Source organism: Nelusetta ayraudi, unplaced genomic scaffold (assembly GCF_046127955.1).
Source record: "Nelusetta ayraudi isolate G7.1 ecotype Tasmania unplaced genomic scaffold, CSIRO-AGI_Nayr_v1 ptg000070l, whole genome shotgun sequence".
Classification (NCBI taxonomy): domain Eukaryota; kingdom Metazoa; phylum Chordata; class Actinopteri; order Tetraodontiformes; family Monacanthidae; genus Nelusetta; species Nelusetta ayraudi.
The window spans coordinates 656,091-681,732 of record NW_027466120.1 but is presented as its reverse complement, the minus strand read 5'-3'; the positions used below and the strand labels follow the sequence as shown (position 1 = coordinate 681,732).

Here is a 25,642-nt window from a genome sequence, read left to right as displayed (position 1 = left end):
GTATGACGAGGCACGCGGATTACAAAGCGAAAACAGCGGACAATGACACTCACTAGAGTAAAGAAAGAAAGAAAGAAAGAAAGAAAGAAAGAAAGAAAACCAGTCTGCAATAAGCGTGATGACAGCACAAACATATATAGCTTACCTGCAGGGCGAAAGTGATGTGCGCTTTCAGCTTCGTCAGCTCACACCTGTCGGATGGGCTGAGCTGTTCCAACTTGTTCAAACTTGTACGCGCATGCGCAAATGAGCAATCGACGGAGTTGGACCAACTTAACTCAAAAATCTGCTCCAAAATGAAAAAAAAATTGTTGAGTTGATTTAAAAATAGTAGATAAGTCAACAATGGGAAAAAATTGCTGGGCAGACAAGAGTTTATACATTACTTATTGCAAAGTCATATTTCCAAGTCAGTTCAACTTAAAAACTGTAATGAGATCAACAATTGCTAGTTATCATTTTTACAGTGCACTGACATTACATATAACATTTCTTTTTCTCTGTTTGATCAACTATGGTTTCTATGTTTTTGGATTTCTTCAGGGAAGAAGTGATCTTCAGTGATCCAAGTGCAGCCCCATTTAAGAAAATACTTTGTTACTTTTTGTGATGGTCTTTTTAGCCAAGTTTTCTCAATGCAACAAAAGCCAGAGAAGACAAATCAGAATACAGACATCCTAGAAAAATGGGTATCAGAAACCAGATAAATAGTCTAAAGACCTGTTGTTTATCTAAAAAAGCTCATGAAAAGCATTCTTCTTGTTAATCAATAATAGGGAACCACCTGAATGAATGAATGAATAAATGAATGACTTTATTTTGGTTACAACAAAGCAGAAATAAAAAGGAAAGGGCTTCTTTCTGCCTATCCTGTACCATCCATGAGTTTAAGCAATCATGGATAACCCAGAACATTTATGATAAGGAAAAAAAAATGAATTTCTCATTCTTCTCATTTACATTCAATTTACCATATAGACTTTCATTATTTTGTGCTTTAAAGTCTTTCTGAATTCCGAAAGAGAATTACACAGTTTTGAGTCCATCATTGAGTCCATTCCAAAATGTTACTCCCAACACTGACACACACTGTATTTCACATGAAAACTGAAAACATAAGCAATGCCCTTAAACTATATTCACCTTCCCTCAACTTAAACATTTCCTCAAAACCACCGGAATGTTCTTGTTCACTGTACAGGACTTGTATGTCCTGTTCTGGACTGCCTTTTCTCTCTGATTTTATTTGTTTTGCAAATGTTGATATTTTTGATTTTACTTGTTTGCATTTTTTTTTAACCCTTTCTTACAGCCTGTGTGTTTTTATGATTATTATTTAAGATGTCTTCATGGTGTCCTTGAGTGCCAGAAAGGCGCCTTCAAATAAAATTTATTATTATTATTATTATTATTATTATTATTATTATTATTATTATTATTATTATTATTATTATTATTGTTATTATTATTATTTTGAGTGTTCTTAAATATGCAATGTCATAAAATCTCAAAACAGATGACTGAATAAAGCTAACTGTAAAGCTAACTGTACATGTAGATTCAGACAAAGAAAGGTTTCTTCAAATGAGACAAATGCCTCGGATTATTGCAACAAAGAACTAAACCGTCATGCCTCAGGGATCCTTAACAATCATTGCACCGGGGATTGAGAACTATAAAGGTCTCAGCAGCATAGCTTTCTACATTTGCCACTCTATCAGTGACTACAAATACCTAAAGATTAGTCAGACTGATATCAAAATCTTAGTTGCAAGGACTCATCATGGTATTCTACCCCATTTTGCAGGTTTATTCCTAACAATCCATGTATTTTAATCTTTGGGGGTGGTTTTACACTTCAAATTAAAAAAAAAAAAAAAAAAGTTTCACAAATGGAAAAGAGGCTAAATGTATGTGCAACAGAGCCATTCTAATGCTGATCATGGGTATGCCCTCATAGCAGAAGAAATGTAACTAGAATTGTTAGTATGTCGACAATGCTCTTGAAGTTTCAGGCTTTTGGTGATTTGATGGTATTGGATTATGTGTCATGCTTCACACAGCCATCTTCACTTTGTGGTTTCCTGAGTTAAACAGTGGCCCCTGTCCATGGTCCTGAACAGATACATCGACATCCTTACAGACGAAGACGCCTCTGTTCTATCGCTTTCTTTTTAATCACATGTTGATTTTTTTTTTTTACCATTTCTGTTGAAAAAAAACAAGAGATTATGAAGAATGGTGGATTGAATCTTGTCAGCATGAATGAATCAATTAAAGGTCATATGGATAACATTTATTAGAACCTGGCTCATGAATACAAATAATGTTTTCTTGTTTATAAATATGCCCTCTGATGTACATCTCCATTAACCCTAAACAACTGAAAGTGATATTTATCAAATTTTAGCGCTCCAAATGGAAACAATACTTCAGCTTCTATAATGAATTTCACTTTCATGGACTGACTTTGCTAAGACGTTTTAGCTTCAGAAGTCTAATGTCCACTTGCATGAGAATAGTAACCTCTGCATGGCTTTTCAACCCAGACCAGTGTGGAAGCACTGTTGCTTTGTTGTGGCTCTACAGAGAAATAAGCTCAGACATATTAGATTGTCTGCCCCAAATGATTATTTCAACCACAACCGTGTGTTCCAAAAAATATATGGACAAGTTCAAGTTAAAGTATCCAGTGATTGTCTCATATACCGAAGGATGCCAAATTTGTCCTCTGCATTCGACGCAGCAGCCCTGCTCCATTTCTTCATGCAAAAAACAAAACAAAACAAAATCTTTATGTGTTTTTAATGTAGCTTTATTCCTGTAATTGTTTAGAGTCAGTTTCGTGTATACACGCATTTTTAATAAATAAAATAAACGTCCTCCTGAGAATTTTTATGCAATTGTTGTGGGTGTACAACATTAAAACCTTTTTGTAATATTGTGTCTGACAAGGATGAGGGTTAAAAAGCTGAAATGTGATGCATTCGATTGCATCATAGATAAATAAGCAAATAAAAGTCTATGTGTTCTTCAATCAACCAACATTTTCGGCTTAACAATGTGTTTGATGCGCTTTTTGAAAGATTGTTTATGTTTACATGACTGAAGACTCATTTGAGAATTAAAATTGTCATTGGCGAGCCTTATGTTGGCGTTGTTGTGTTTGGGGTTGAGACGTCGACACATGGGGATACAGAGGGAAAACCTATCAAAATGTAGCAAGAAGCTTCCCACGCCTAAAACAACGCTGTTTGCGCAAAGCGTCTGTCGCATCCGTGACAACAAAAAAAAACTACACACTTTTTCCCCCTTGCACGACGTCCATCTGATGCCAGTCTGCCTCAGCATCCAAACGCGTCACGTGGTTGCTAAGACGCCAACAAAAGAATAGAGCCTGTAGTGTACTGATGGCAAAATGCACGAGTGTGTATTAAAATGACTCAGAATAAAATCTTTGGAGGCTTTTATCAGTTAAAACCTCATATTAACTCAAATATTGTGTCGCTATTGCTAGAGACTGAAAATATATAGATAAAATCGTGCGTTTCATGCAAAGCAAACTTTTAAAATGTATTTATTCTTAAATCGATCATTTAAAAAAAAGTTATAGTGGTTTCCAAATGAAAAAAATGTGGACTGTATAATGCTTATAGAACACTTAGATTGTTTTTCCATTCGAAATGAAAGCACATGGTTACACAAAACATGAAGCTTCGCATCATTTTCGGAGGCGGACAAACTTTTTTGTTTTCCTGGCGGGAGGGGCGGGGGAGGTTGCTTTATTGTTCGGCGCATAAATCAGAGACAGGATTTAGATTTCCAAGCCCAACCAAGCCAGAAGCCAAGCTTCGGGCTGGCTTCACATCTGGTGGCGGTGGCGCAAATTTGTTTTGTTCCAAATAAGAAATGACAAAGGTAAAACTTGACGCGTCACACAAGCGTCTCCTCCAATGGCTGTTGAGTCTGACAGACTCCTCGTCTGATCCCCATGGCGTTTCACACACTGGAGAGGAGTCCACACACACACACACACACACACAGAGAGAGAGAGAGAAACACATACACACATATATAGGCAAACATATTTCACATCGTTTTCTTTCCCTGATATGTATGATGTGATATGAATGTAAAAGTACATAAATACATGCATGTCGAGCGGTACCGGACAGAGTAGATGGGAGGATAGTTGGCGGGGTTGTTTTTTTGAATATTGGATTTCAGAGGGGAATCTATTGTGCGCCTATATTGGGCACGAGAACAGCACGAGCCAGCCGAACAAAGGCAGCAGATGGCTTTCCTGCTCCGATGGATTATTTTGTGGTTACAGACACGGGGACCATTAAAGGAGGGCTCCGGAGGGAAATGCCCGTGTGGGAGACTAATCGGGAGAATGCAATTGTTTACAGATGGAAAATATTCTCAAAAACTTAATCATTACGAGGCAAGACAATCTGAAGGATCTCAAAGACAGCAGATTCGAACGGTGGCAGAAGATTGGTGCTCAGAGTTCAGAAACTGTTTGCAAAAAACTTATAGAACACAAGAATGAAGCGTTCTAGATTTCTTTTTTTTTTTTTTTGAACGAATTAAGAAATAAATTATACCGACGAGATACGATTTATCTCTTTCCATAAGCAGGAGGTGAAACTATGAATTTTTCATTGTTCAAACTACCGGCAAAAACGATATACGGCACACACACAAAAACCTAAACATAAAAACAAATATATTAAGTAGAGAAAAAATGTCGAAAAATAAATATAATTTCGCACATTTGTGTGTGTGTTTTTTTTTTCAGCTCATTGCGCGTCACCTGCACGGTCTTCCTGAAGCGTGCAGAGGGGCGTGACATACGACAGGGGAACGCCCACAAGCGGGAACGCGTCCCTATGATGGAGCCCCTGAGCTCGTGGTGGAAAAGGGCGCTCAATACGAGTTGAACCTCCGAGCCAAGATGAGCTCGTGCACACATGGCCCCCCTGAAAGGCAGGAAACCTGCGGACGTGGTGAGTTCCATTTTAACAGCAAATTCATTTATAATACATTTTGAACTACGTATGACTTTTGTGTTTTGAAACGTTTCACTTCTGCAACTGCATTTAATAATGGTTATGATGAAGTGTTTTTTGTTTGTTTGTTTTTGTTTTGTTTTTTTAAAGTCATATGATTTAACATTGCACTACTTGGTTTGAACAGTTTATTAAACAAGTTAAACATATTGGCAGATCACATTTATCTTTATGGAGTGTGCAACTATTCTAGTCTGTTTATTGTTTTTCAATGTATGACGTTCACACATAAACCTCTGCTGCTTTTAAATGTCCACCACTTGCTGTACGCTGTATAGCCTATGTTGACCGATTTTAATTCTCTTCGCGCGTGATAAAGGCTGAGCTCCAGTTATGGAGTTAAAGGAGTATTGCCGCGTGACCTCTTGAAATGAGGTGCCCCTGACTGTAAACCCGGCATTGAAAAAGCCTGTCTCGTCGTATTAGTTTGGCCTGTTTCTGTCAGTCGTTAATGAGCCCTAGTGTGAGAAAGTCTGACGGTGGAAATTCTCACTGCAGCTCACGCGTGACCGGATCTCTGCGGGAGAGACACCACGCCCGCGTCACATGGTGAATTGGAGGAGACGAGAACGCGCAGACGACTGACACTCAAGAAGAGCGTTTAAAGGTTAACCGAAGAAATGTCTGCATGTCAATCTGCAGAAAATGTCTGTCATGAGATGTATAGGTGACGTGCTCACCAAAAAAATCAATAGCTTCGTTCAGCAATATGAATGGGCCAACAAATAATATACGGCCTTTAGCCTGTTTTCCTCAAAAAGATACACGAAGAAAGCGTCTGTCTATATATTCAAGCACCAGCTTTTAATAATATAAGAATATGTGTGATCTTATGGGACACGACAGAGACACCAAATACAATAGTAACGTACTAAGACGTCTTAGTGCAATTAAGTAAAATGTAGATTTTATGTTCTTAAATTTAGATCATGAGTAATAATGATATGTGATAAGATTCACGTGATTGATACTTTAGTAGTACTTATTTTAAGGCTATCTGGGAAATTTAAGAGATAAAAGAAGAAGGAAATTAATTAAAAAGGAAAGACAGCAAGCTATTCGCAATAGTAGCAGTGGTAGTTTTACAACAGTAAAGCATTTGACATTTGGTAGAGAAATAAAATAATTTCTTCTCTTTGTGTGTGTGTGTCTTCATTCAATGACAATAAAGGTTTCCTCCATTGTGTCGACTGTTTCTTTATAACTGGACTGACAAACAGTGTGTTAACAGTAAAGTTGCATTTAAACGCTGTTATATGTTGTCCTACTTTCTGGGGTCTCACACACACTGAAGGCATTCTCCCTGCACGCGCCCTCCTTCAATCAAGCGCGAGCAGTGGCAACACGGCACGCGCCAGACAGCTGGCCGCTGCACATGCGCAGAATGGCCAGTGTTTTAACTGCCGAACACCGAGCCGCATTTGAGCTGCAGGGAAGGGTTTCAAAATTCGAAATTTGTTATTGTTATTATTTCATTTCTTCTTCTTCTTCTTCTTCTTCTTCTTCTTCTTCTTATTATTATTATTATTATTATTATTATTATTATTATTATTATTATTATTATTATTATCATTACTACTAGTAGTAGTAGCAGTAGTAGTAGTATTACCTCAAGAAGCAATACAACAACAAAGCTCCAGTGTAGGTGGCCTGGAAAGTATATGAACCAACAAATAATAATAATAATAATAAAAAAAAGACCGTTCCAGTTTTAGTTATTGAGTCTGAGAATGGGATCACCAATAGGCAGAATAATGCAAGTTCTTTTTAAAGCTTCACATTTTGTGAATCTTCAACCAGCGAATTCGGATGGTTCCTCTTGGTGGCCGCTTTTTGTGGGCTTTTTGCCTCATGCGTGGTGCGAACTGGCGGTGGGAAATAACTTGAAGGGGGCAGTGTCCCAATTCGAATGTTCCCGCGCAGCAGCAGATGTGGCCGCACAATAGACGGGGGCCCACGCTTGAATAATTGAGCTTCATTTGAATAACTGTCGCATGTCTGGCGCGTGCAAGGAATATCCCTGCTTTCCCACACCTCAGGAAGACCGTTAGTGGGAGCCTTCCCACTTCAATAGGGACGGGGCTTCTCATCGTCTTTAACTAATCCTGCGGTGGGGGGGGGGGAGAAACAGACCACCTACACACAACGCGGTTCACTTTTGGCGGCAGCTGCACCAAACACCTGTTCTCTGCTCGTATGATTGAGCCACTAAAGTGTGCAGTTTTGCTTTTTTGTTTTTCAAAGAAACGCTGCGGTTAACTGACGACTAATACACGTGAAGACGAATGTTGAACGGGGCAGTCTAAAATATCTTTAATAGTGCGTGGGTCAATATTAGAGTTCGTAAAAATTTTAACCCCTCACGAAACGTACACAGTCTATTGATAAGCAATTCTCTCTCACAATATATTAATGTATTAAATAAATAAATAAATAAATAAATAAACGTATTATTTCATCAGCGCATTGAAAATATTTAAAAAGTTTAAGAGTTTAGTAAAAGTATTTGTGGTTTATCTCCATATTTGCCCTTTCTGGAAAAATGGTGCTTAAAAGCTTGAATCACACTCACGGATCAAGTATCGTGTTAGAAGTGTCATCATTGTCTATTTCCTTTGGGGAATTGTAGTATTAGTCACACCCGTGGGAACAGCCCCTCCCCTCCCCCACCTCTCTCCCAAACCCCAGAGGGGCGGAAGAAATCAGCACCGTGTCTATGACAGTTAGACCTGTGCAACAGATGGTCCAGAGAGGCACGCGTCAGGCACGAGACTCGCCCATGAAACCCCCCCCCCCCCGCCTCCCTCCCCCCGAATCAAACCCTGTGTTCACACAGAGAGAGAGAGAGAGAGAGAGAGAGAGAGAGAGAGGGAGAGAGAGAGAGAGCAGAGGAAAAACCAAAGTCAAATTCAACTCCAGTTACATAAAGATGCAAAATTCAAAATATGAATTTGAAACACTATAATCTGGCAATAACATCTGTCACATTAAACCAATAATAACAATAACAATCATAATAATAATAATAATAATAATAATAATAATAATAATAATAATAATAATGATAATAAACCGAACACCTATAAGCTTGAAATCTCCTTCACATGCACGTAAATATGTGTTGATGACAATTAAAACCTGAAACGGGAGCTTTGTTTCCAGAAGAGAAGCACTTGCTCCATGTATATTATATATTCTTCTTCAGTATTGAATGGTGTGTGTGTGTGTGTGTGTGTGTGTGTGTGTGTGTGTGTGTGTGTGTGTGTGTGATGGCGACAGTTGATTGAATTAAAAAATAATAATCATAATAAAAATGAAAAAAAAACTCGATATCTGGCCAGCCACCTGTCAACATCCTCAGGTGGCGTTTCAACCAACCTGCTGCATATGAAACTTTCCTGCCACCGTTTGGTGATGAAGAGTATTACAGATCAGCCCAACTCCATGGCGGTTCACTTCAGTTGAACTTATTTTTTCAGGAAAATACGCTCTTCAAAAGAACAAACAAACAAAAACAAAACTTCAAATTTCAGTATATGGGTCTCATAAAATATACGGTTTTATAAGTGAAAAAGCATCATGAGTGCAGCGGCTCTTAGCTTTCCTATCCGGTGCTTATACTTTTTATTGTTTGTATTGTTTGTGTTCTTATTTGAGGAACCTTTTGCTTATAGCCGCCAGGATTTCAGCTATTCTTAGCATTGCTATATATAGTCATACAATGACAACAAAGGCTACTACTACTACTACTACTACTATTTATTTATTTATTTATTTTCATATTGGATGCGAGCAATAACACCCAAAGCTTCTACAAGGCAGCTAATAAACTTAAGGCCAAGCCACACAATCAATAAATTCTCTAGGTTTTAAGGGATATGTTTTGTCAGGCAAAAGAAAGAAAGAGGTATAAAGCAGGCGTACTGTTCGTTTACCTCCCACCCCTCCCACCAACACTGTGGAGAGCCTGAGCAGCTCCTTCAGCTCCAGACTGCTGCGCCTTCATGAAGGAGCAGGTCATTCCTCCCTGCAGCCACCAGGCTTTACAAAAGCACTCAATAAAAAATAATTCACCTTTTTAACCACTTTACATTTCATAAACGTACAAAATAATCACTTATTCATATCAAGCATCACGTAAGCTTTTTTGTAATAATTTTTCGCTCTCTTTGAACTATTTTTTGTTGTTGTTGTTGCTGTAATAAAAGCAAATTTCCCCCCCAATGTAGGATCATCAAAGGTGTTCCATTCTAATCTACTTTAAATTCAGAAAATAAATGACGTGCAATAAAAAAAATAAATAAAAAGTGAATAGCGGGCCACCGCTGGACTTGACCCCCACCTACATCAGCAGTGTGATTCTGTGTCCCTGACGGCACGGCCCCTTTAACTTGTGAGCCGATTTTCCAGAAAGCAACAACCTGTTACAGGCTCAGAGATCCTCCCCCTGGATGGATTATTTAGCAGGCGCTGAGTCCCATGTCGCCATCTGTTTAAGAGCGAGGTGGAGGGGCGGGGGTGGGGGGAACACCGCGGAATATTCTCAGAGGCGCGTGACAACAAGGCGGAGAACAGGGCGAGCTGAATAAAAACCAAATGAAGTACGTTTAAAAAAAAAAAAGAAAAAAAAGAGGAAGGAACTCGGACTTCTTGCCACGGGCGTCCGTCATGCGCGCGTCAAAGAGGAGCCGGGACGCATAATTGAACCGCTTGGTCGGCGAAACGCCAAGGCGCAGGTCAGTTTGGCGTTTGAGGTGAACGGAAGAAGAGCTCCTGTCCACTATGTAAACATTTCTTCCCTGGATGTGAACGGATGGGGTTCGGATGTCCCTCCCGGACCCGCTTGGCTCTGGTACAATGTGTCAACCACCTGTAGCTTCCTAGATGGGTAGAATGGAGATCCCCATCAGCGAGGTGAAGTGAAGAACGGGCTCTGCCTGCGCGTCTCTGCCAAAGGAAGGAAGGAAGGAAGGAAGGAAGGGAGAGGGGGGAGGGGGAGGGGGGGGGTGTTGTTGGGGTCGTCCTGCCTGCAGCAGCCATGGTGGTGGAGGAGGACCGGACCCTGGTGGCCGCCCGCCAGGGCGACGTGCAGACTCTCAAAGTGCAATTAGCGGCTAAAGCCATCCCCGGCGACGTCAAGGACGTGCTGGGGGCCTCGCCCGTGCACCACGCAGCCCGGGCCGGGAAGCTCTCCTGTGTGCGGTTCCTAGTGGAGGAAGCCGGACTGCCGGGCAACAGCGTGGCGAACAACGGGGCGACTCCGGCTCATGACGCCGCGGCCACCGGCAACCTGGCCTGCCTGCAGTGGCTGCTGACCCAGGGCGGATGTCGACCAGAGGTGAGTGATGACGGCTCTGACACCAAGACAGCAGCATTATCACGAACTGTTTATTGTTATTATTATTATTATTATTATTATTATTATTATTATTATTATTATTATTATTATTATTATTATTGCTGCTCCTGATTATCAGATTCCCAGCAGTCATCCATTCATCTCCCTCAGGAACAGTTTGATCTGGGAGTGATTCTTCCTGCAACCACATATTTGGGGGCTGAAGGGGTCAAGATGGCTGCATGGCAATATTGGCGTTGCAAAAGACTCCTTCTTTAAACTTCCAAGGATATAATATCTGATAATATATATATGTAACTCAACTTTCACAACGCTTCAAGACCAAAACTACTTGTGTCTTGCAAATGAACTCCCTTCAAATAAGAGCAGCAAGACGTGTACATTTGTCCCAAAAAACTGAAAAAAAATCACCCCTTTATGATGTCATAAAGAATGCTGACACAAAACCTCTGGCAGGCAAGTGACAACACTTCCAGCCAGATGTTGATTCTGCCACCTCTGCCAAGACTGACCTGCTTTCCCCCCATAAAACATGCAGAGGGTCAAACAAAGCATCAGTCTTTAGTTTACTGGTAAAAACTGATGCATTTTAGTGGGCAGCTGTAAACGGAGGGCCAGATGTGTGCTGACTGGTGGACATTTATAGACACATTTGGTTAAAAAGTCCTTGGGCGCTGAAGTTCGAGATGAAAATTTCAGTGTCGTATGCCAACTTTAAGAATGGCTAATCAATACTGTTTAGGCAAAGACACCAGATCACACCATGAATTAAGTTTCAGTCCTAAAAGCTGATGTGATGAGCTGCAAAAATATCGGAGATTTCTGAAGGCACTGCAGCACCTTGAAAATGGACAGCGGTTGTTCCAAATACCTAAGAAGAAGAAACAACACATTCAACTTCCTGCTTGATGCTGTGCTGCTGCTCTGCTTCATGCTCCCACGGTGATATGTTAGAGCAGTGTAGGGAGCGAGGATTTGTGAACGCTTCTCTCTGAAACTCATGAAGTGCAGTGCTGGGAATGCGTGGCAGGACACACACGGACACGACGGAAACCCACTAGGATGGCTTACACAACAAGACATTGTGACTTACGCTCCTCATTTCCATGCCATTGCTAAGATGCAAAGTCCTCACGGGGGCGACTGTGCCAGGAAGTAGTTTGTAAAGCAGTAGTTTGTAAAAAAAATAAATAAATCATGGCACGTCTGAAGCTGGATTGAAGCATTGAAGTCAAACTCAGCCTTACCCTCTTTTGGGGGTGGTCATCACCTCTGTAGTAATGCTAGTAATGTGTGATGCTAAATTAGAGCCACAGTAAAAGGAGCGCCTGGTCTCCTAGCCTGAAGGACTGCGACAAAGAGCACAGCCAGCCCTTCCTGCGTGCACTGCCAACTCACTGATAAGATACTTGGCTGACATTTAGGAAAGCCTCTCAGTTACCACCAGCCGCACGCTCCCCCCTGATGGACGGCAGATACAAGCTTTCACTTTTCATCATCGTGTCCCTCTGCCTCGTGTTACAGCGTCACAGTGATATCATCTGCCCGTGATGATGCTCAGTCGGGGCACTTACGCCACAGCGGAACGTCAGCTTCCTTGTCGATGAGACGTCAAATGTAATGGAAAAAAAAACAGACATCCATTTGAGGAAAAACACAAACAATGTCTGTCAGGTAGAAACACAACTACAACCTGGTGTTCTGATTTGCACCGATGAACACAACAGTTGTTTAAAAGAAATGAAAGACTCAAGCGGAACTGCATGTATATGATTTAATAGTCCGAAATCTACTTAACCTGTGGTTTCTATCAATGATGTGTGTTTCCAGACTGTCAGTAAACTCCACACCAATGGGAAAAGTCTATTATTTATTCCTTATACTTGTGTCACCTGATCTGGAAGCGTGCATTTAAAACACACAGTCCTGGACATCAGTCCTTTGTTTTTTGTTGTTGTTTTTTTTAAATCAATTTTTGTCTCAATACAGATGAAATATAACATCTGTGAACATAATATCCAATAGTTATGCCCCCGTTTGAGCCCCTACAAGGTCAAATACATTGACTACACAGTCACATTCAGGTGCTTATGGAAGGAATGCTGTTGCAATCATGAACATTTAGCAGTCAGCCTCTCGATAACACCCCTCCCCCGATTGGCGACCCCAAAACACCCCTTCCTCACCCATCCATGCATACACACAACCCCAGATCTCTTATTTCAGACTTTAAAAAAAAAAAATCAATCAAAATGGTCACTCTGCAACCAAGTCCTGAGCCTCCTCACAGGCTTTCATTTTCTGGATTTATTCGAGCCACCCACCACCTTGACAGTATCTAGGAAAGAGTTAGCCCACTGCTGCCAGACATCAGTCCTTTGTGATGTCACAAAGGGCACTGTTACCTCCCCCAGGGGGCCAGGTGTTTGTACCTCCCCTCCGAGTGTGCCTTGCCTCGCGGCCGACCTTGTTTACGTCTCCTTCCAATCATGTGGAAGGTCCAATTAAGGGTCCGTTTTAGCCGGCAGGTTCAGCGATTGGGCTCGAAACCAGGGGGGCTGAATGTGCAGTGGTGTAGAAAATCCATACAGAGTCATTTAACAGAGCTGTTTTTCCACCCCTTATTTTACTGGCAGCAAAAGGACAGTTCTGGTGCCAGCATCCTCCACCTGGCAGCCCGGTTCAGTCACCCTGAGGTCACAGAGTGGCTGCTGAAGAGCGGGGAGGGGGATCCCGGGGCCTCCACAGACACAGGGGCCCTGCCTGTTCACTACGCTGCTGCCAAGGGAGACCTGCTGTCTCTGCGACTGCTACTGGAGCACAGCCCCAAGTAAGAGAAACTCTAAAGTGAAACCAAACCAACGCTGGGAGCTGAGTGGCGAGCAATTGAAATGTTTCGGCATATATATTTTTCCTCTTGCGACTCTGTTTGTGTTTACGTAGCGATCTTTGTGGTTCCCATAAGGACAAAGTGATATAGGAAACAGTTTTATACCCCCAGTTATTGTAAGTCTGAATAGGAAAACCTCGGAAGAAGTCTCTTGAGATTGAAGCTCAGACAGATGCTGAAGTGCTTTTTTTTTGTTGTTGTTGTATGTGCTGTTTTTTTTTTTTTGACTGTTTGCAATAAAACAAACGAAAAGAAGATTTTTTTTTTCTGGCAAACTTAGATCCACCTGCTGAGGGTGAAAATAACACGGCCACGTAGCTGACTGAGCCGCTCGCTGTTGTGTTGGTAAGAATGCTTACTAATAGCTGCCGGTGCGTAACCTTTTACCTGAACAGCCGCTGCGTGTTGCTGGAGGGAGGGACCTCGCGCTCTGCCCAGACAGGTGCTCGGCTGCTGAAAATTTAATGGGCCCGAGGGACACGGCAGCTCCCTGATAGCCAGGCCCCCATTCACTCTCCCGCACACCGTTGCTGTGTACCAGCATCTCCACGACGACGCACGGCGGGGCCAACCGGCGATAAGATAATGAGGGAAACAAATCCGTTTGAATAGCCGCCGCCGCCGCCACCGCCGCTAGCAGCTCGCAGCCATTGTCTGGCAGGAACACTACTCTGGTTTGGTGCAACAAGCGGCAAGTAGTTGGTTTTAAATCGACGGTCACTCTAAAATGTTTGATCGTTGAAAGAAATTCCCCGCGGACCACATGTTGTCCTTGCTCACGTCGCCCGCATGCTTAAGGGTTACATAAAAAAACAGGAAGTGAATTGCATCAAAGGAAGCTCATCCCAAGATTTATTTATTTTTCTTCGAATGCAGCCTTTGGACAGACAGTGGAAGGATTGTGGGCCAGTTTGACGGCTAAGGCTCATTACCAGTATTATTTATATCTGATATATCTTCATCCAATCAGCTGTTCAGAGGACTAAGAATGTGCAGCAGCAACTTAGAAACTCCACGACCACCTGAGGTCACGGATAAAGGGACTGGTCTTGGATAAGCAGCCCCCTTTTTAGTTTCCAGCGAGACGGCCGGAACGTTTACCTTCTGTTTTCAATGTGAGAGTTCAGCTGAGGACTGACAGGTGAAAGGGGGTCTCTGCCGGGCAGCCACGGCCTCTTTTGTTGTTCCCCTGATTTACAAGTGGCAGTTTGCCCGTCGGCGTCAAAAGAGAACCAAAACCAACAGACGCCTGTGCTGCTGCTGTGTCTCTGCTGATAGGCCCGGCCACACAAAGCAGGGAGCCACTGAGAGGGAGACTTCAGACGGGTTATGCAAGCAATTAGCTCAGATTATCAGATCATTGGCCAAACCATAATTCCTACCTTCGGCCCAGACTTTTTTTCAACTGAGGTGTTGAATTGTGTTGATTGTGTTGGTTTGTGTTGGTGAAGAAGAAGAAGAAGAAGAAGAACTTTATTGATCCCACGATGGGGAAATTTGCAACTTTTGCAAAATTTGTGACGAGACATATGAAGTTTTTGAATGAATACAATTTTGTTGCCCTGAAATAAAAGGTTCCGTTTAAAAACGAAATTGTAGAAATTGATCCAGACTCTCTTGTCCAGTTTGAGGCCGTATAAGAAAAGAGTCAGAACAGCGAAAAAATATATAAAATATTTTTTCAACTGCTGAAGATGAATAGATGCATAAACATAAAGTACAAGGACACTTTGTACATATGAGTCTGTGAGTCCTGCTCTGTATTTAAGGGTTTACAGAGATTTAGCGCTGGTCTTTCAAGCTTTTTGCTTTTGAGCTCTTTGGTTTTCCAGAGGGAGGTGTTTCGCATTGCACGGCTACAGGGGAAGGAAGGAGGGGGCAATGGAGCGAGTTTCTCTCTCCCTCTCTCTGGCTGCATGTACTCCCTTTGGCAATAATCTCCTTAATAACTTCTTAGAGCTTGTTGGAAAAATACCCCTTTTTGTTTTGGGCTTTAAACTGAGGAAAAAAAACAAGGTAGTTTCGTGGCAATGGGGCCAACATGTTTACACTGCACACTTTGTTTCATCAAGTAAACTTACATTTACAATCCTCAAAGGTTTATGAACTCATAGGGGGTAACATGAAGATCTGATGTTTTTCAAAAGTATAAAATGATAATATTGAGTCCTGTTTTTTTTTTCTTAATAATATGCAGCGTGCCACTTTTTATCGTGTGCAATAATTACAACATGTGTCTCAATTGCACAGTTAATTCATGCCAAAGATTTGTTTGATGCGACACAAGATGAAAAGTAAAAAAATGTTGTTGTTTTTTTTTTTCCAGCTTTATGGACTACAGTCAATATAATTTGCACTTGTCTAGCCTAACATAAGCAAATCTTTGGTCATGCGATCCACGTCACAAGCTTTTAGCAGGCGAAAAGACAATCAGTGTGACATCAGCTTCATCACTACCCAATGACAGGGGGTATCCTCAGCCTTAGTTACCATGTTGCCAGGGGGGGCGCTGTGACTGACGGCATTACACTTCAGAGCGGAACAGAATATGTATCAGATGTCGGCCACTTGTGTCCTTTTCTCCTTGAGTGACAAAGTGACTGACGAGGTATAGTGGCCCGTGTGCTGCTTGCTAGCGCTGTGGTCACAGCAGGCTAAACCCATTCTTAGCTCTTTGAAACCTACACCGGGTTCCTCAAGAGCTCTTCACTGGCGGGGGGGAGTTACCAGCCTCTTACGCTAAAGCAAAGTTGTGCCAGTGTAGCTTCATTTCAATCCTGTCTGGTGCCCTCGCCGATAATCCACTGCTAAAACAAACTGCTAGCTTTTGTCAGATACCGACCCTTGTTAGCAGCCAACGGTTGGCCCAGGTTGGCTAAACTTTCAGATTTTATTATTATTATATAAACTATGTTCTCGTTCACCTCCTGGCGACAGGATGAAAGATTATTTCCCTTTTAATTAGTGGAATATTAAATAGATGCTTGTGTTTTTTTGGGGGGGGAGGTTTTACAAAAAGGTTCCGTCCACAACACATTCTTTTGTACGTTCCAACATCTTTCCCAACATGATTGTCAGCTGTGGCCTTGTGGTGCTTAATGATCTTGATTTGTACACTGAGATCTTTGCATTCTCTCATGCAAATATTTTGCGTGCTCATGATGATATCTGCAAGCAGTCTAAAGCCCCTCCTGTCTCGCCTTCACCTTCCTACTCTTCTCCTCCTCACCTACTGTCTTGGTAACTGGCACAACTCATAGCAAAGCCAGCGGGAGTGATAATCTTCTTAGGAGACTCATTGCTCATTTGGCAGTGTCCAAATAAAGCACGACCTTATGGGATTTAGCCGGGCAAGCGCCCGTTCTCTTCCTGACCTACCACTGTGACTGAGGAGATCTGGGACGCAGGGAGGAGCAGGCATTGGATGAGCCCGTTCACAGGAGGCGGGCGCAAGGGCCAGTGGAAGCAAAAGGGAGAAGGATTTGGCCAAGAGTCAGTGCCGTCTACTCTCTTGAAATAACCCTTTGTTGATATTGTCCAACGGATGTTGTCATCAGTACCTCAAGATTTACTGGTCCAAATTTAGGTAAATCCAAAAACACTTTGGTCTTAAGGCTTAACAGGTATAAACAACAAAGGTTTGTTGAGCCTACTTTAAGATATTCTCCGAATCTAATTGATATTTAGAAATTTGTCAGGGTTTCTCAGAAGCATTAGCTCAAATGGTTGGTGAGACGCATTGACTGTGACACTTCATACCAGTTACAAATGTTCATTTTTATATCTTTAAACAATGCATTGAAACTATTTAGGGCTGCCTAAAGGGTGAATTGGATACACAGTCAAACAAGCATACAAAGCACGTAAATGAGTCAGTAGGACGAAAGAAGCTGAAAGCTACGTTACTTTCGTTCCGTGGAATCAATGCCACTTTCCTAAATCTCATTAATTATTCAGCGCAAATGTTTCTCTTACAGTGGCCTGCTAAGAAAGGACCAAATGAAGACTGCGTGATCTGGTTACGCCACTGTTTCATAAATGCTTCCATGTGTTATGCCAGGCTAATGTTGCGTTTAGCTCCTCGCTAGATTGATCGGTGTGTTCAGTGTTTCCCTTTACTGCTGTTGTGCATCTACTGCATAGCAAAGGAGCTTGTTGCAACCACAAGCTAGCAAGAAGATGCTGCTGGATCTCGAGATCCTTGGAGCTCTCAAACTGTGAGGACAGAAGCAGTCACGCAGCGTGAGCAGACTGGAAAATAACAATAATAATCAGCATTCATTCATTCATTTTCTCAGTAGCTATTTAGAAGCTGTTGAAGGTGAGGCTGCAACAGGCTACTGAGCTCTCTTTTTTTCCTTGGACCCTGTTTTCCTACAGTGTTGTCAACTCTCAGACTAAGAATGGTGCCACACCGCTCTACTTGGCCTGCCAGGAGGGTCACCTGGAAATCATCCAGTACCTGGTGAAGGACTGCAGGGCAGAGCCCGGCGTCAGGGCCAACGACGGGATGACTCCCCTGCATGCCGCCGCCCAGATGGGCCACAACACCGTCATCGTCTGGCTGGTGTGTCACGACAGATGACGCCCTCATTCTTGTTGTGTTATTGTGCGATTTATATCGTGCCTTCTATTGACTTTTACCCCTGCAGCAGCTGAATATCTTCCACTTGAGTGGTGACACATGTCCCACCCCAACCCCTGCCCCGCCCCTTCCCTCTCACTCTGCCCCCCTCCCACTTTCTCCCCCCTCCAGATGAGTTTCACGAAGATCAGCCTCTCGGACATGGATGGCGACGGTGCCACGGCGATGCACTTCGCCGCCAGCCGCGGCCACGCCAAGGTGCTCAGCTGGCTGCTGCTGCACGGCGGCGAGATCGCCACCGACAACTGGGGCGGGACGCCGCTCCATGACTCGGCGGAGAACGGCGAGCTGGAGGTCGGTGTCCGTCTCGACGAGGGAGTGAGGTGGTGGGAGGTTCAATGGAGAAAGTGAAGGGAACCTCTGCAATTTCCATGAGGCGTTTATCAAACGCTGATTGATTTGCAGCGTTTCTCTCGTACCCTGATCAAATACTGAGCGACACAGACTTGATGTTTTTTTGTCGTTCGGCAGAGAACTGTTGTGCGTTGGCTTTTATTTGAAGGACATCATGATGGTGCAGATTATGACCATCTTTTTTCGCTTTGAATAAGTGACCACTCAGACCAAACACTGACTTAAAAATGTTGTTTAAATGAGTAGCTTTTCACTCACAGAAAGCCTGAGAGTTTGGCAGTCTCTCTGTTTCTGTCAGTCATGATATGATGATGATGATGATGATGATGATGATGATGATGATGATGATGATGACGTCGACTCGGGGGCTAAAATGTTCAATGACAGCTTGTCTGCTAGAAATCATGCCCAGCTTTGCCTTGGTTGCTTCCCTCATGTCCACAGTGCTGTCAGATCCTGGTGGTGAACGGCGTGGACCTCGCCATCAAGGACCAGGACGGCTTCACGGCGGCCGAGCTGGCTGAATACAACGGCCACAACCAGTGTGCCAAATACCTGCGCACTGTGGAGAACATGGTACTGCGTTTGACGGAGTCGGCAGGCGTTCCTGCTTTCCGTGCATCAATTAGTTCTGATCGGTTCTGAATCGACTGCAACAAAAACTTACATATATGTGTGTGCGTGTGTGTCTGTGTGTGTCCTAATGCTCAACATATGGTTCCCACCCGCTTAAATCCACCGGGTGACCCGAGGAAAAATAACTGTGTGGGAAACGCGGCGGTCCCCTCTTCACACCGGGGGACACTCGGCCTCAGGAGCCGTTTTGATCAGCTGCGAGACGCTTCATTAGCAAGCGCTAATTAAACTCGTACTGCGGCGAGCCACCGGGGACTGAGGAAAGTGTAACAAAATAATTTGCCTGCCTTGCGTACAGACGCTGTGGCTCAACTGGACAGCCCAGACTTGCTTCTTTTTTCTTTTTTTTTTTAAAAAGGATTGGTCAAAACACCACTGATGAGCTCAGGAGTCTGTTAGCGAAACACACCAGTGGTCACACACCCTCAAGCCATGACGCTGAAGTCTTCCAGCCGCAGGAAACAATAATTAAACAACGATTTCAAGCGGAGTGTGGTCCTAAATTGTGTTTTATTCACACTTTTGATTTTGGTTGAGTTGCTGCTGCTGCTGCTGCTGCTGCTGCTGCTGCTGCTGCTGCTGCTGCTCAACAAACACGTTGTATATTGTGTCCTGTGTGGCAGAGCGTGGAGCACCGGGTTTTGTCGCGAGACCCCTCGGCAGACCTGGAGTACAAGCAGCCGGACTCGGGCCTCTCGTCCCCGAACGCCACCATGCCCGCTGCTGGAGGCCAAGCGGCACATTTTGAGATCAGCTCGCCCTCCAGCTCCATGTCCAACTACGACTCTGCCAACTCCAGCCAGTCCAGCACCGGGGAGAAGAGGAGCAGCCTGACCACGTCCCGCGGGCCTCCCACCCAGCTGAGCACAGTCGCACATACAGGTCTGCAAAGCGCATATTCAAAATAAACATTTCTTAGCCATAAACTCTTTGAACAGTATTTAGTGCAGTGGAGGAAAGGCGGGATTGTGTACCCCTGTGTTCCCTTTCATTGGCTTATTTCCCAAGTGCATTGCACACAGGTGCTGCACCCTAGTGGTCTGGGTGCAGACTGCTTGTTCCAGGTGCAGCAAAGGCCCTGCTCACGTTTCCTCTCCCTCAGAAAATAGATTAAAACCATCAATGTTGAAAGAAAGGAAAGGGTTCAATTTCGCTGCTTGGGTTTTGATGTTGAGCTCAGAGGCCAAATCACGAAGAGCCACAAAGGGAACGCTGATCGTGGACTGTGTCTGTGCCTCAGGTGCGTCCGAGTCGGCCATCACTGACATGCAGGCGTACATGGACATGCTGAACCCCGACTTGGGCTCGGAGGCCACCAGGAGCAGCGAGGCCGAATCCCGGCCCCCCCCGCCGCCCGCCTACCCTCCTCCTCCTCCTCCCCCGCCCCCGCAGTGCCCGCCGATTCCCCCTCCTCCCCCGGGCTACCCGGCACCGAAGCCTCCACCCAGGGAGCCGTCGTCGGCTGAGTTCCTGAAGGTGAAAAGCAACCTGAGGCACGTGGAGAGCAACACCACCAAGAAGAAGGTGAGAGCAGAGGACCGTCTGCTGTCTGACCACTGAGATGTTGATGTTTGTTTACGTTTTACTCACACTCATGCACAGAGAGTGTGTGTGTGTGTGTATAAATGACCATGTTCACCACATTCAAACTTCCAAGACTCACTTTTAAACTTCACCATGAATTGAGTTGCTGCGATTTGATTGGCCGATCATCTAGTTGTGTTAATCTGCCCATCAATTAAACATTTTACCTCTTTAAAAAAGTTTTGGCATCAACAATAGATTTTTGATGGGGTACCTGCCCCAAAGACAAGCAAAAATGCCCAGGAGGTAAAACAGTACAACTGTTCTCCATATACAGCTTCTCAGAAGATTCTGACTCAGTTCCTGCAGCTGTCTGCTGCGCCGGAGACACGATGGATGCTAAGAAGTGGCCCTAAAGAAGAGTGATGTGAGCCTGTGATTAATTGGCCGTTCACCACCATTCTCCCCTGTGTCTAATCAGCGGGGCCGTTGCTCTTGTGTAACAGCGGGGCCTTGTCCGGGCGCACACAGAGATGTCTTTGTATTAGCGCCGCTAACGAGGCTAACAAAGACGCTCATTACGGCCGGAGCCTCTCCGGGTTGACACACACTGTGGCTGTTGTGATGGCTTCCATCTTAATTCCACTAATTAATTTGGCTTCGGATCACTCAGACCAAGTGTTTAAAGAAGCGGGCGAGGGGCGGCAATTAGAAGCGGCATCAACGTGGGAGCAGCTGCCCGGTGCTTCAGCTGCGCCGCAGAACACATGGAAACCTGTTGAGACGCTGCTGCTCTTATACGAATAGAATGACACTGCACAAGCCGACGAAATGAGAGATCACTTTCTCTCTCTCTTTTTATCTCTTCATCTCCCAATCATCCGTCTCCATCTTGTCTGCACCTCCTCTCTCATGCCAGCTGACTTCATTCGGTCGTCTTCATCCGTAAATCCCGCGTGGCCTCTTGTTTTATGATCTAATGGTCAAGCACATTAGCCAAGAGTAACCATTTCCTTTGTCTCTCTGAAGAACTCTGACCATTCACATTTAGCCACATATCCGAATGCCTGATTTTTTATATATATGTATATATATATATATATATATATATATATATATATATATATACATATATATATATATATATATATGTTCTTCATATTTATATTTCATCAATTAATGCAAAAAGCTGATCAATACTGCTGAAGTGCATCCAGCCAACAGCTGCAGGGAGAACAGAATCAAGCGAATGGAAACACACTCTGAAAGGTGATTTCTTCCCTGTACCATCCACAGGTTGCTCCCTGCTTCTTGTTTTGTCAGTGGTGTGTTTGTGAACCCATGTGTCGTCAGCCTTGCTGGGAAGCCTTTATCATTAGTGCCGCCCCTCCGCCTCCCTGGGCTGGTACCCAGGTGACCACCCTCATTAACTATACAACACAAGACAGAGCTCTGAACATGAACACCAGCGCCTGCGTGCGTGCGTGCGTGCGTGCGTGCGCACGCATGAAACACACAAACATGCAGGTGAGATCGGAATGTTCCGAATGCAACTGGGAAAAACAATCTACCTGGAGCAGCATCGTCAAGAAGCAGCTGATTGGACCAGTCGGGCAGCAGGTGACAGTGTTTCCAGGATGCTGTGCACCGTGTGTCAAGGTTTAAGCGTTGATTTTTGACACGTCTGACTCTCCCTGCAAAGTATTAATCTCGCTAGCACAATTATTATTATTATGATTATTATTTTTACTACTAACTTTATGATTAATATATCTGTCACCATTCAACCTGCTTTAAAATCAGACCGAGAACCCTCCAACAATTCATGTCCCTCTGCTCTCTGCTGCCACTTCACGGCTCTAGAATGTTCTGACACCTAAATCCTGAGAAGTTTAAACACGCTGCAGGCAGTACCTGGAGTCTCCATGTTTTGCATCAGAGTCGGGAAGGAAGGGAAGGAAGGTGGACTGGGGAAGGGGCCGGCCTTGTGGGCAGGCGATGACATCACCACCAACAGCCCTATAGCTTATTGATGAGGCCTGCTGGGTAAAGTGAGAGGGCAGGTAGAGTGACAGGCAGGCGGGCGGGTGGCTGAGCGGAGAGGACGCAGGGCTGTGGGTCTGGTGACAACTCTAGTCTGGGCTCCCTGGACGAGACTCAGTGGATCCCGGAGCAAAGGTAACACTGCTCAGGATTTTTTTCAACTTTTATATCTTTATCGCAGACAAAAAAAAAATGTAACTGTAAATAATGAAACTGCAGACGAACATCTGACATGCTGTTCTGTGTATTTTGGATAATCTCTGTTTCCTAGAGGTGCCGGAGCTGCTCCTTCAAACAGATCTTGTTGAAACTCTTTGAACTTTTTCCCTCTTACCGTCACACGGCTGCGTGTGTGTCTGTTTTTTACCCCAATATTGTAAAATGTAACGAGAAGCCCACCTGTTGTGTGAGCAGCGGTTAGCTGCGGCTTCTGCTTAACTCCATGCAAATGGAGACACTGAACAAAATCAAACCGCGGCCAGAATAAACCGCTTTGCCGACACGGTAGACTGCAAAAACAAAAAAAAAAAAAGTCTTTGACAATGACTTCTGGCTGACAGACGACAAGTAAAAAGCAGGGAGGTCCTGCGGCAGCATTTGTGTGTTTTTTGCACAATGGCCCCGTCCATTTGCCATTGTGGAGGCAATCAAACCATCTGTAGGGCTCGCCGGCTCACGTTACCCCCCCCTTCATCCCCAGCGCCACCTGATGAGTGCTCAGGGACCGTTTCTCTTTGACGGCAGACGTTAGCAAACACAACCAAAACGGCTGCGTGAGGACCTGGAACAGGACACCACAAAGAGGGAGAGGTCAGGGGTCGCGGTCGCATATTATTTCCGCTCGCAGGCCGCGTCCAACATCTGCTCGGCGCTCTGGATTTCCTGGAAAGAGTCGCGACGTCTGCGAGGAGCAGGATGTAAATGACCTGCAGTCAGTCCGACGTCTGGATTTGAAAGGCAAAACGGCTGCAGATTTTCTTATGGTTGTTGAAAGCTTGTCGATGACTCTTCTCGAGGTCCATTTGAGAGTAACGCAGGTGTATTCTGTGTTGGGTAAAGTCATACGGACCCTGTATGACTTTTGTCTTTCCGCTCCTGCCCCGTTTCCTCCAAAACCAGTGCAGTCCAGCCAGTGTGTAGGCCGGGCCGTCACGACGGCCCACATTGAGGACTCTATAATCAGGAGGAGCTCGATATCCTGCTTTTGAAGCTCCACTCGTCAGGTCTCGGGTGTCGGGCCAGAAAGTGAGAGGGCTCAACTGACAGGTCACATAAACGACCGTGCTTATTGAGCGGCGGAGAGTCGGGCAAAGAACCGGAATGTTGCATCGCCCCGGAACATGAAACAGTGTGGGCGCTGCAGTTTAGACTTCATTAGTGGTTTAACCAGTGTTGAATAAAAACCTTGTTCTGGTATTCAAGCAAGGCCGCTTTAGTGGCACACGAGCGCTAATCCGCCGAGGAACGCCACTGAGATCGTCTTACGGAAGAATATGTTGCGCCGCGCTTAAAGCGAATGTTGAGCCACATTTCAACCATTTCATCGAGCCCTCGCCTCTCATGACACAAATCAAAGTTTACAGTTTATGTAGTCGTGTCAAATCTAATAAAATGTATATGTTTAAAAAATGCTTTATCAGTGCAACGTAATTATTTCTCTTACATTTAAAAATAATACTATTAAAACTAAAGCCATTCAGGACAATGAAAAATGCAAAATAAGTTTTCTGAAACATAGAAGCCGAAACAGAATCTCCAAAGATGTAGAAGAATTGCTGTGCGCCCTCTGCTCTATTGAATATCTGCGTTGTCGAGGCGGCTCTGATTTTCTGACCTGAAATTCTGCCCTAAGGGATTATTTCTGGTTATGCGGAAGGTCGTGATCTTGGAAAATCAGAGTTTCAAGGGATAATAGAACGTATTAGTTCCATTAAAACTGAGTCCACTTGTAAGATTGTGGCCACATTGCACAGTCAAGTATATACAGTAGGCTGGGACATGGATCTACTTTTGGTTTTTGGTCATTTTACGTTGCATACTCAGATGAAAAAAAAAAAAAAAAAAAGAGTCAGATGTCATAACAAGTGGGACCTCAGAAATGAATGAATATGAATTTACTCTTCCTCAGCTGACATCCGGAGAAAGTCAGGACAAGCTGCGGCGCGTCGATTCAAATAGGAAGTCGAGGGGCTTCAGCAAGCAGCCCAGCACTGGAGACTACTACAAGACGCTGGGACAAGACGTCGCTGAGCCCCGAGGGAGTCGAGGCATGGCGCCCAATGAGGAGGTGAGCCAAAAAACTCACACATGGGGGACGTTTGTCTTTTGACGGGTTGTGTGCATGTAGTTGTAGCTGCTGCTAACGAAAGACAGGAACCTCAGACGGGAACTTGAGGCTCCCCTCAATAAAGTTCAAAAAAAAAAAAAAAAAAAGGACGTAGACGCATTTAAAAGATAGAACCAGAAATAAAATTCATTTCTCCTACTGTACCATATTGTCTACTAACTCTTGTTCAGCTCCAAGCTTTGCTGTACTATCAGCGCTTGTTATGGGCATCTCAAAACTGACCACCTCCAGGCTGGTAGTTCAGCTGGCCCGTGTTTTGTTGCCATTGGTTTTTAGCACAGCGACGGCTCTATTTGCCTGCACATTATTCCGTCCAGCATGTTACATAAGCTTGTGTCCTTTAAGGCTCCTGTCAGCAAGCCCTCTGATGCAAACTGCCTCCTGATTTCCATCACCTCCTTGGCCAACACCCCCATTGTGTAAACTGTCCAAGACTCAGGACAATCCCAGACAAGATGGCACACAAGCCAGAGCAAAAAACAAAACAAAACAAAACAAAAAAAATCATGCCTTCTCCAGAAGATTTCTGCATCATGTGTGTTGTGTTTTCCAGCACTTTGGAATCTCAGTGTGTCAGTATGCAGATATGTCTGTACCAAGCACCAAGAATAAGAATAGAAGAATAGAAAAGAGAAAAATCACTTCTTTTGCTGGCTCCACTCTCCAGAACGTGGATGCTTAAGCAGGCGGTTCTGGTGGGGCGGCAGGGTCAGAGGGACATTGTGATGTCACAAAGGGAACCGACACTTCTCGCGCACTAGCGTCAACT

The 25,642-nt window shown here is 44.2% G+C and overlaps 1 protein-coding gene across 3 annotated transcripts in view; it reads left to right on the top strand.

The window, feature by feature from the left end:
* The first annotated feature begins 9,602 nt into the window (after positions 1–9,602).
* espn (espin) overlaps positions 9,603–25,642 on the top strand; it is a 32,105-nt gene continuing 16,065 nt past the window's right edge. For 2 of the 3 annotated variants that reach the window (XM_076042114.1, XM_076042113.1), the window contains exons 1-8: positions 9,604–10,413; positions 13,071–13,264; positions 17,705–17,891; positions 18,081–18,263; positions 18,768–18,899; positions 19,583–19,841; positions 20,200–20,483; positions 24,655–24,813. In XM_076042114.1, coding sequence (XP_075898229.1) covers positions 10,114–10,413; positions 13,071–13,264; positions 17,705–17,891; positions 18,081–18,263; positions 18,768–18,899; positions 19,583–19,841; positions 20,200–20,483; positions 24,655–24,813 — 1,698 coding nt within the window. In that variant the 5' untranslated portion in view covers positions 9,604–10,113. Of the gene's footprint in view, positions 10,414–13,070; positions 13,265–17,704; positions 17,892–18,080; positions 18,264–18,767; positions 18,900–19,582; positions 19,842–20,199; positions 20,484–24,654; positions 24,814–25,642 lie in introns of all 3 variants that reach the window. The other variant, XM_076042116.1, reaches the window with a different exon arrangement.